This window comes from Meles meles, chromosome 20 (genome assembly GCF_922984935.1).
Source record: "Meles meles chromosome 20, mMelMel3.1 paternal haplotype, whole genome shotgun sequence".
NCBI lineage: Eukaryota > Metazoa > Chordata > Mammalia > Carnivora > Mustelidae > Meles > Meles meles.
Genome location: NC_060085.1, coordinates 24974956 through 24987318, shown reverse-complemented (window position 1 = coordinate 24987318; position 12363 = coordinate 24974956). Strand labels below are relative to the sequence as shown.

General features: G+C 38.3%; 1 protein-coding gene across 14 annotated transcripts in view; it reads left to right on the top strand.

The window, feature by feature from the left end:
• The window catches only part of ERC2 (ELKS/RAB6-interacting/CAST family member 2), a 924700-nt gene that overhangs the window by 387700 nt on the left and 524637 nt on the right, over nt 1–12363 (top strand). For all 14 annotated transcript variants that reach the window (XM_045991216.1, XM_045991229.1, XM_045991215.1 and 11 more), the window contains one exon: nt 7468–7635. In XM_045991216.1, the coding sequence (XP_045847172.1) occupies nt 7468–7635 (168 nt within the window). The remainder of the gene's footprint in view (nt 1–7467; nt 7636–12363) is intronic.

Below are 12363 nucleotides of genomic sequence, written 5' to 3'. Positions count from 1 at the left end.
TCTTTCCCTGCACAGACAATAGTTGCATTATCTAAAGAGTTGCTTCAGCCAGGAATTATTTTTGATGTCTTCCTTCCTTTCATCCCTATACATATAAACCCTTAGTTCTGCCAGCTGCCTTCTGATTGTATCTCAAAATATGTCTGAAGTACAGCCTAGGTCTTCCTCTCTATCACCTCCATCCTGGTTGTGGCAGCTACTGTCTCTCCTCTGGTTGACTGCTGTAGCTCCCTACCTGTCTTCAGACTCCACTCCTGCCCCCTGTCTGTTCATATAACAGCATCCAATTGTCCCATGCATGACCAATAAAAAGACTATTTGGCCTTTATTATTTTCCATGCTTTCTGGTTCAACAAAGTACACTATATTTACCTTGTATGTTTCTTGCTACAGATCTAAAATTAATCATTTCTACCATGAAACTGATTTCTTTTAGTGAGATATGGTTTTTAAAGACTACAGTCTGAGCATTTTGGGTAGGTGTTCATTGACACAGAAGTAGTCACTTTTTCTAAGCTGTTTTTAAGACTATTTATTTATTTATTTATTAGAGAAAGAAACAGAGTGAGAGAAAGGGAGAAGCATGAGTGGAGTAAGGGGCAAAGGAAGAAGCAGACTCCCTGCTAAACAGGAAACCCAGTCTGGGACTCGATCCCAGGACCCCAGGATCATGATCTGAGTCAAAGGCAGATGCTCAAGTGACTGAGTCACCCAGGCTTTCCTTTCTTAAAGAAGTCTCTTTAATGGACAGAGCTAGAAAATAATTTTTTAAAAGAGAAAATACATCATCTGTTCATAAAGATCAGTGAAGACCCTTTAATGTTCCAAGATTGCACTGTAAAGAGCAGCTATTGGTTAAATATACCATTTTACTGAATACCAAAGTGTCTTTCCAGGTTTGATTTACAATAGCCGATATTTGCTAAATCACAAATTTTATTATTTTGTGTGTATACAAGCACAAACATATACATTTTCACCAATAAACACAAATATTCACAAATCAGCCTTTTGTCATTCCATTTTTATAAGTATTTTATGTAAGCTTTTAGATTTTATATTTGTATTACTTCCCAATTATTCTAAAAATTGTGTTTACTGATGATATTGACATAATAATTGTTTGCTCTACCTCATCTCCAACTTTACGAATATATGGTTCAATAAGTCATAGACCTGATGGCCTTATTAAAAAGTTGCATGTCTAAGCTAGAACAATGCCTGGTACAAAATCGATTCTTAATATTTATTAAATGAATGTGTATTCTCTTATTATATATATTTTTAAAAAGCTCCTACAGAGAGGAAAAATCTGAAATCAAAATAGCCGCAGAAATCTAAGAGTAGAAGGGCATAATGCAACCAAGCATAGTGTAAGAGATAGACATAACCTCATCCATATAGCTGGTGTTTGATGGCACAACTGCTGAAGGACATTTTTTCTGAAAGGTAACTTTTGCTATAATTAGGATTGGTTAGAAGGAGTTTTTAAAAAAGCAATGATTATTCTAAATTCTTCTCTTCAACAAGACTCCAGAAAGACCGTGCTAACAAAATCATCAACCAGTTCGGTCATTGACAGTTATGTGGTTCTCTTTGGCAAAGATCAATAACCTCTGATGGTTAGACAAGGAAGATTATAGGATTCATGCCCCATGACCTTGCCTTTATGTAGTACTTCACAACCTCTCAGAGTGTTCCTTCAAGTTCCTGCTGTCCATCCTTTTGAGGCCAAAAATGGTTTACACTAGCTGGGTCAATGCGATATTTTCTGGGTAGAGCTCAGCCAACCTTGTTTGGGCCAGAATCCGCCCTAAAGCATTTATATGCAGGGGATATTGAAATCTAAAGGTTGAAACTTTATTGTGCTTGCTAGTCATAGACTTGCACTGTCCAAAGTGATAGCTATGAGCTATTTGTGGCTATTGAACACCTGAATTGTGGCTTGTCCTAATTGAGATACGTTGAAAGGGTAAAATAAATGTTGGATTTTGAAGAAAAAAGAATGTAAAATACCTCATTAATATTTTTCATATTGATTACAGGTCAAATAATGTTTTGGATATAGTGGGCCAAATTAAATACATTATTAAAAGTGATTTTACCTGTTTATTTTTACTATTTTTTTTACATGGCTACTAGAAAATTTAAAATTCCAGATGTGGCTTACATCATATCTACATTGGACAAGCCATCTCAAATCTTGTTCCTGGAAGAGTAGGAGTACCTGTGTAGCATTTCTAGCCAATCTACACATCTCAAACACCACTCACATCACTAAGGAAGAATCACTTCTCACATCAATTATGTTAATTGACCAGATTTCAGGTGTTCATCAAATATAAAGAGTATCTTGGAACTTTTGGTAGCTGACTATGGCATGCCAGCTTTTTTAATTAAAGTCTTTCATAGGCTAATTAACTACCCCTAGAGAATTTATTTCCAGTTGGGAAATACACCCATCCACCCACCCACCCTTAAGCCCCTACACACACACACACACACACACACACACACATTATACACTGTATGCTGAAATATTTTAAAGTAAATGACAGACAATATAACACCATGCTGCTTGTCAGAGCACAAAATCTTATTTGCTGAGTCTCCACTTTTCCTGAGGGCTGCTGCAATCTTTATTGCATTCCTACAGTATATAAATCACTGGGTTAGTAGTTGTAGAAAGCAGAATAGTATAATAACAATAGTGAAGATTTATTGAGTGTTTCTAGGTGCCAGGCACTGTGCTAAGTGCATTACATTTTATTTAATTTAATCTTCAAAATAACTTGATGAAGGAGGTATTGTTATTATCCTCATTTTGCTTCTAACACCTTACTGTGTTCCTGAAATTTAGAAGGCCTGTGGGTAAGTCCGTGGCCATTACCATGGGTTGCTTGAACATATATATTTGCAATGCAGAGACTTTTGCAAAACAGAGTTGTCCACTTGGGCCACTTTACTATACAAATGGAAGTTCAAACCAATGTGCTTCAGAGTATTCTTCCTCTTTGATCTTTTTCTCTCTGTTCCCAAGATCTTGACATTTGACCTTAGTGTCCACTCACCAGGGTTCTGCTATTTGCTCCTTTTAGTTCTGTCCTTGCTTTCTGTCTTTACCACCCTTCTTTGGATTTGGGGTGAAAGGCTAGGGGAAAGTAGATTTTGAGGTCCTACACATAGAAGGAGTAAAGGGAGGAATAATGGCCCTTTTTCTTTTAGGTTTATAGCAATTTCTAAGACCAACAGACCTTTCTAGTTTTAAGGTACCCATTCCTTAGCAAAACCAGTGGAAATTATAATAGTTTCTGAGTGGTTTGACACATGATACTGTAAATCCAGCCCATGTTGAGGGTTGAGGATTAGAGCAACAGAAGGTAGGGAGTGACCCTGCTTCTCATGGTCACTTGGATCCAGATTTATGGGGGTTCTACTATCTTACAGCTCTACCATCTGGAAAATGTAGCTTTCAAGATCTCTGAGCAAGGAAAAGAATGTGGGGATGGATGGACAGGAAGTGACATATGTCACTTCTGCTTACATTCCGTGAATAAAACACATACCCCCATCTTCCTGCAAGGGGCTGGAAAGGGAGATCTTCCCTGGGTTCAGGAAGGAAAGGAGAATTGGATGTGAGTGAGAACTAGTGGTTACCACAATAGCAAGTTTTCGATTTTAGGTTATTTTTAGTGTTTGGGTCTTCGGAGGCTGTGTACATTATACATACTTTCAACTTGAAACTGTCTCCCCATTTGAATGATTGCAAGTTGAATCAAATTCAAATATACCCTTAATCCAAGTCTGCTATTAGGAAAAACAAACAAACGAAATTTTGAATGTGAAATAAAACTATATTGGGAGTTTTGTGAGTGTTCCAGTTTCATTTTCTTTTAAAATTGTTCTTTGTGATAGTGTGTTTATTCAATTCCTGAAGTGTTGTCAAGTAAGTTGTATTTAATCTGCGAAAATTTTCAAGTGGCTCCTTTCCCCTCTCAAGGGTTTTAAAATTTTTTTTTATTTTCTCAAGTTTTGCTGTAGTCATTTTACGATTGAAATGAACCGTTTGACTTTTTAAAAAATTATTTATGGCACATCAAGTAGCACTCAGTATTTGGTCACAATATTGAAACTGTTTCCGAAGCCTATGCAAAATACAGCAGAAAGGTCGGGAAGCTTATGTATAGCACTTCTAGAAACATACCTCACCATTGGAACTGCTTATAATTCCTGGGTGCTGACATAAAGATTAATAATATTTACCTCTGATTTTGGCAATTTTTACCAATTTTATTACCATGGCCCTTTTCTTTTAAGTTAGTACCTGGAGCTGAAGTGATAACAAATATTTCATGTTTTCTACTGCCAGATAAAAGGTTAAATTTTCATAAGTTACAAGCGCTTACACCGCCCCCCCCCCCACAAATACACATACAACTGGATCAGAAGGAAATGAGTAATTCTCCTAAAATGAAAAGATTGTCCTAGTTTTAACTTTAGGTGACTAGTTCCCATGCGGTTAAGTCATATGTAAAAATTGGAAATTCAGCCTATGGGTCTTTGTGTGCTGACTATATCATACAGTTCTAATTTTCTTTTGTTTTTCTGGGAAATGATGGTGCTCTTTGCCTTGCCAAGTTTTATTATTGAGTCAACTGCCAAAGTTTAAGAGAGAGAGAGTCAAGGCCCTTAAAATTATTTGGTGTTGAGTGAAGAGGCAGAGAAAGGTATTTCATATTCCCAAACATTTTAACTTTTATGTCTCTACCTGATGTTGGAATATAATCTAACCATCAAGGCTTTTCTGATTCTTTTATAAATGATGTACACTATTGAGTGAAGTCCAGAGATTCGTGAGAACCCAATTTGCAAATATATATTCAAATTTTTAATTGGCTGTATTCTTTCTTTCCTGATCTTCCCTGTACTTTAACTTCTGTGTATCAGGAGGCCCGTGTGCCTGCTTGTGGTTTTGCACCATCTGGAAGTTAAAATTTGATTTTTAGAAATGATGTCATACTTGCTTACTGCAAACTGGGCTAATGTTGGTTTAGAATTGGATGCAGTTCAGGTCAAAGTTTTATTTTTAAAAAAATAGACCCTTAAACCTTATGTCTTGATTCTAAGAGACTGCAAAGCTAAGAGGGTAGGCTGAAGTGATTGAGGGTCATAATTAAAATTCCTTTGAAGCTAATAAATGCATTTGGGTGCTTGGAAAATAAATTCCCAAACAGAAAACCTTAGTTGGCACAGGCTCTTTCCCATCATGTAGAGTTTGGGTGTTGTGAGCTGTGTGTTGATTGTGGCCATCCTTACTCTCTATCCTGCTCCTGGAGAAATATTCTTACACCTAGTGTTGTGTCTCTTCTAGGGTCAGAAAGATGTGGCAGGGCACTAATAGATCACTTGTGGCGAGAAGGCACAGTAAATGTTAAGCATATTAATCATTACAGAGTGTCTTTTTCTAAATTCTCTCCAGCACCATTTTCTACCTCCCATGTTGTAATTTATTTATATCACAGTTTTGAATGTTGAGTGTTTCCTCTACCCCAGATATAGACCATCCATTTTTGACAGCTAGAATGCAGGGCTAATGGGATCACAGTTTCTTCTCAGATTCACACTGAGTCCTGGTCAGCCTGTGGGAAATCTCTACAGTTGAATGTAACCCCTTATAGCCACTAGGGCAGATTCCTTAAACATCTGATGGCCATGCCTCTTCTTATGTAAGAGCCATAGAAATCTAGGGGGTGGGAAGTGAAGGGGATATTCATGTTCTGGGGATCTTCCCTTGACTAAATGAAAATTCACGTCAGCTGCACTAAAGTTTAAGCATCCCAGATTCTCAAATGACCTATCTTTGTTTCAAGTCCTCTCCCTCTACCAAACTAGAATAACATCTCTTTGGGGTTTCATCCTATCTGGCAAAAAAAAAAAAAAAAAGGAAAAAGAAATGCGATTTTTAGTTTATACATAAAAGATGGCACTCCAGATTATAGTAGTGGCTATATCCCCAGGACCCTGGGATCCGGGGATGCGGGGCTTGATCCCAGGACCCTGGGATCATGACCTGTGCCAAAGGCAGAGGCTTTAACCCACTGAGCCATCCAGGCGCCCCTGATAACTTTATTTCTAATATCATCATTCTTCCCTGATGTATTCTACCTAAGACTGATTCTTGCCTTTAACATAAAAAAATGTCGGGCACTTATGGGGTTCTAACCTTTTTGTTCTATAGATAGGGAAACTGAGGCTGGATGGCTGGTAGGGGAGTTATTTGTCCTGATTCTCATAGCTAGATAGAAGCAGAACCCAGCTTAAAACCAAAGTGTCCTTTCCAGTGTGCCACTTTGCCTTTTGAATCTGTGTCCTGATAGAATTTATATATCTATTTATTTTGGCTTATTATGGTATTCCTGCCTCTTTTTTCTTTTTAAAATTTTTGTCTTTTTTTTGGTTCAAATTTTATTTGCTGGTAGTGTAATAGACAAATGCTCAACAAGACTTGTGACGAGATGCAGCAGACCCCTACTTACCCCTATCCCATTTCTTCTTCCCCAAGACGACCTATTTTACCTCTTTTTGCCTGGTTATTTTGGTATCTCTAAGTAACATGCTTGCCTCACTACTTCCTTTTTTTTTAAAACATAATTTAATTATTATTATTTTGTTTGTTTTCATTATGTTCAATTAGCCCCAATTCACTACTTCTTGATTGTTGCTGTAGCTACTATCCATCAAATTTCTGGTATGGAGGGTGAGGATTAAATTCTCCCATCACCCCCAAATCTCACATTACCCATGTAAACTTTTTTTGCACTTGGTCTTTGGAATATTAAGTGTGAAAAATAAAGCTTATGTTTCCTCATTTTATTACTGAATTTGAAAAGCAGAAATTGTAATAATCTAATTTTTGAGTTAAGGTAGAAATAGGATTTTTTGTATCTTTTTTGTTTCTTTAATATTTGGAAAGCAGTCTTTCATAACACTGGAGAATGGTCATTTCCATAGCATTTCCTTCCTCTTGGCAACCTGTATTTTTCTAATTCAGGAGTGTTTCTCTACTTGTCAGTCTTGTTCTTCTAGATGTCTGTGGCATGGCTCATTGTGTTCTCCATATTCTTGGAGGATGCTGCAGAGCCTGAGCAGGGTTGTATCCTCCCTGCACAATGGATTATCAATGTGCTTTGTTTTCCAGCTTATGGGTTCATAACAGGGAGACATACTACTAATTCATAAAAACTTTTGATTTTAAAAAAAGCATCACTGTTTAGATACACACACAATGGGACTTTAAGGTAAATACAGGCTGTTAAAACACATGGCATTGAGATGAGCATGAGCAATAATATGACCATGCTGTGCTGAAAAGGCACACTGCTGCCCCACTCCCTCCCAGGGCAGGACTGATGGTTACTGATGACCGCTGTGTAAAACTGTCCCCCTCTTTCTTTTTCCTGACTTCAGGTAGATGCGCTGAGGTTACGACTGGAGGAAAAAGAATCTTTTCTCAATAAAAAAACAAAACAGCTGCAGGACCTCACGGAAGAGAAGGGGACACTGGCCGGAGAGATTCGAGACATGAAGGATATGTTAGAAGTGAAGGAAAGAAAAATCAATGTTCTTCAGAAGAAGGTGAGTAGCTGACATAAGCCCTTTATCTTGGGAATTGGAATCATCCATGTTCTGTCATTTCAGAGAAATTTTTGAGCACATGGAAGAGAAGAAACTAGTTTTTTTAAGTTTTAGATTAGGAAGTAAAAACTTTTCACTTACTGGTATTTAACTTACTGTTTGTTGTATCATGCCATTTTTAGCATAGCCTGAAGACTTTTCTATTTGATTACCTGAAAACTAAATAGTGATGATTTTTTCTATATTTTCCAGCTTAAATATAGAGATAATTATACAAATTTAGATATACATCTAAAATAATTACAAGTCTGAAAAGTTAGTTATTTTTTTCCTTATGGAGAGTTGAGCAATGTATTCTGCGGGTCGTAAAGATATTTTAGATGCATTTTTTATTTATGTATGTTTTAGTACATCTTACTCTTGCTGAACCCATACTGATTTTTTTTTCTTGTGAGCGATGACTATTGTTTATTTCTATTACTTAATTGGAATCAATAAGAGAATATATAATAAGCTCTCTACTACAGTCACCTAACACAAAGATGCTTGATCTAGCTAGGGCCCTTCTTTCCTTTTTTCCTTCAGCAGTTCATTTTCTGTGTTGTAAGGGATCCAGATTTGGGGAATGCACCCTGATTTTTTTTTTAATTCCTGTTTCGTACCAGCACGGAAACTGGGTAGGAACTGGTGGTGGGCAGGAGGAGCCAGCTGGCTGGGACGCATGTTGCTGGGCACCCACGCTACGGCTGCTGACAAATGAACTCTAATTGTCATACCTTTCGTACCTGTCGTACCTTTCCTATAGGTTGTTCTGAACATAAAAGCTGGAGTAGGCCTTTTAAAACATGAAACAGTTTTATATCAGTCTGATCAAAACTCTCCAGTCATAGTAACCACCTACATAATTTTGCAAAATGAAAATCATTCACACTTTATTGAGAATTTCTCGATGAGCATGAAACCAAGCCCAGGGCTCTTCTGAGCATGGGGCATTCCCTGTGCTGCTATATGTCACATGCCTCTGAAGCTACCCCCAGCCCCTGTGGCTTCCATCCTCACTCTCAGGGTATTGGTGATCTGATGGATCATATTATTAATTCATTTCTGTTGAAATCTTTACAGACAAGGCTCTGGTAGTTTGATCTTCCCTTTGCAGCTCCAGCTAATTGGTACAGATGTTTAGAAGAGAGCTCAGAAGACATGACCAAGGACCCTTGAATCAATGGGGCTATCAAGGGCAGATAGGACTAACAGAGAGACAGAATGGCAATTCTTGGGGCAGGTAACTAAGGATTCAAAAGAAAACTTTTCATTTAAAATCCCCAGCAGTGAATAATGATGAAAGCTGACATTTATTGAACTTATGTTGAACACTGTATGCTGGATACTTTGCTATGCCCTTTATATGCAATGTTTACTTATTTTTTACCATAATCCTTTGAGGCGTGTATAGTTATTAACCTGAAACTGAAGGACACTGAAGCCTATGGTAGGCTTGCCCAAGGTCATGCAACCTAGATGCAAGTTTTTTGGATTTTTGTCTTTGAGAAAATAGAATAAAGTGGTTATAACAAGTTGAGAGAATAAGCCTCATTTTCCTTTGGACCTCAAGTTTTATGATGATACCAGGTGTCAATCAATGAAGAACATCCCAATTGCTTGTTTTACAAGGAGTTGAGACTAAGTGCTCTTATTCTTGAGGAATAAATGACATTGATGTTCTTGGTAAAGAATTTGGGAAAGTACTTTCAATGCAAAAGTGACAAATGACATTTCTGATGTGCACATTTTGAAAATTTTATACTTTGCTCCAAAAGCAAGGCTCAAAGGTATGGGACTAGTTTGGAAGTTCTAGAACAAAGCCAATGGTATATTATGGCTCCTTTGGGAACATGATTATAATCCCACTTATATAAACCGTGTAGATAATGTATTAGGAAATATTTCATGTGTATTCAGAGCAGTTCTTTAGCTTCAGGTTTTTTGTTGTTTTTTTTTCACTGAGTGTTAACCAGTCCATTTGAGGAGGAAATAATACCACTGGCAACCTAGTGTGGGGGAAGGAGTTCTATTATACCTGCCATGTAAAGAAGAGATAATCCCCAAAGAAGTAATGCACACAGTTCAGAATCCAACTCAAAATGTGAAACTAATACAGAAGCTAATGGGCCAATGAAACATTGTCTTTGGGCCTGGAGACTCCTTCAAGTTTTGACCACATTCAGCATAATTGGCTGTTTTAGGGCAGGCCTGGATTGGAACAGCATAAGCTTTGGATTAGGGTGTGTTGGCATGGAAGAAATAATAAATTTATGTCAATGTCAGACACGTAGTATTACTTAATATTTCTTTCTTATAGACTCTTTGGCAACCAGCACTGTGTTTTGATGCCAATAGAAATGGGTATGCTCCTTTCATAGCCATGTTTAACCTGGCGAAGCTAGGCTTGCACCTCGTATCTGTCAGTCTTGCCTTTAGAGTCCTGGGTCTCAGAAATCTTGTGTCCTCCATAAGCCACGTGAGTAGGTCACATGTCTAGGCAGCAGGCATGAACACAGTGCTCAGAGCATTTTGTTACTTGAAGAAGGAAGTGAAGTTGAATAAACAGAGAACGCAGGTGACAGAATATCTCTGAGCAAGGTTTTGTAGGAAAAGAGCAGTCATTGAGCATGGATTTTGGTTCTACTGCCATACTTTTGGCTCTCCATAATTCCCAGCCATGGAGTTCTTTTAGTAAGGGACATAAATGTACAGGTATGAAAATTGTTCCTTAGAGTATCCACTTATGGCTGTGATGCTGAAGTCAGAGGAGCAGTACAGTTTTCAAGCTGCAGCCTTTGCATTCTGTTCCCATACCTGAACTCAGACTTCAGCTGATGAAGTGCTACCTGGCTATTGAGTTTTTGTAGGAAATGTCATAAAACCTTGATGACATTGTACATTTGGAAAGTGTATAGTGCCCAGGATTATAGGACATGGTAGCATTATTTGAACCAGATCAAATTCAGACTGTTACGTAGCTCATGCAACATAAACTTACTACTCAAGAAATTTTTTAAAAGCCATTAAATTGGACAAAAATTCTATCTCCATTTTCATTCTAGGTTTCAGTCCCATTTTATAGAGCAGAGGTATTTTATTTATTAGTAGAAAAACAGATGGTGATTTCTCTGGAAGCCAAGTTCACTAGCTGCCCATGTAGCTTCATGGATTGCCCTGTGGGTTGGAAAGGGCAGGGAGAGGTGAGTGGAATTGGCTTCTGGGGTGGCGTCTATGGACTTGCTCACTTCAGCAGTTCTAGTCTGCCATTTTGGAAGTATGGCAGTGAAAATTCTGAATAATGATAAGCTCAGACGCAGGGATGCTACAGGAGTATGGTTATTGGCATACTGGGTTTCTTCATGATTTTATCAAAAAGTAGTGTCTGAGGAGATGATTCTAGAATGTAGAGATTTCCATGTTAGTGTAAAGTTGATGTAAGTTATGGAGGACTTTTTAACTGAACTGAGCTCTTTCTTGGTGTTTAAACATCCAGTTGCACTTTTATATTTATTATTGGCAAACCACTTATTTTTTGAACATATGGAAAATTGTACTCTTTTTGCATTTACTGAGTGTTTCTTATGTGTCAGGCAGTCAGTACTCTACATCGTAGAGGCTTGAAGGTAAATAAGACATTTTCCAGTTCAGAGGAACTTGACAGTATGGTTGGGAGATAGACAGGCATAATGGAGAGCAACATGGTGTATTACTAGAAGCAAATTGCTTGATGGATGCAAATAGTAAAAGCTAATTCTGACTACCTTTAGCAAAAGGGAATTTTTTTTTTAAGATTTTATTTATTTATTTGACAGACAGAAATCACAAGCAGGCAGAGAGGCAGGCAGAGACAGAGAGGAGGAAGCAGGCTCCCCACTGAGCAGAGAGCCCGATGCGGGGCTCCATCCCAGAACCCTGGGACCATGGCCTGAGCCGAAGGCAGAGGCTTTAATCCACTGAGCCACCCAGGCGCCCCAGCAAAAGGGAATTTATGGCAAGGATATCCAGAGCCTCAGTATCTGGTCCGTAGAACCAGATTAGGAATGATGAGGAATCAGGACAACTGTAGGAGACCAAGAGAAAGGAGAGAGTGCCATGATCTGATAACCAGAAATGTCTGGTCAGGCATCTTCTCTGCTGATGGCTCCCCTTTCACCCTCCTCCCACTGCTCTTACATCATGCTGTTAATTAAGATTAACGTCCTGGGAGAGAGCTCTAGATTTCACACAGGTGCCTCTCATTGGCAGGATCTAACCAGACCTGCCGTAAAAGGAATCTGGGAATGTGGTTCCAAGATTTCCACTCAGTTCTTGTGTCACTTACTCAGGGAAGTCTTTGCTGACATTGCAGGCTGGGGAGAGGTTTTATACTTTTAAAGAACTGTTTCTTGGCTCAGTTTGAAATTCTGCATCCCTTTACTGAATGTTGGCCTCACTCCATGGCTAATCTCTGTGAGTGCCCCAACTGTAGTCATCAAGATACCTCCAGTTTCTTGCAGAGTTCTTGGCAGGTTATGGTCCTTAATCAACACACATTGGGTGAAAATTATATCAGCAAGTTCTTAATGAATGAGGACTTGGGAAAAGAGAAATTACTTTGAGATCCACTCCTGACCCATGAATATTGTTAGCTGTGAGAGGAGTCTTTTGTCCCATGAAATGTCAGACTCACTCCTTGTTCCCAGGACA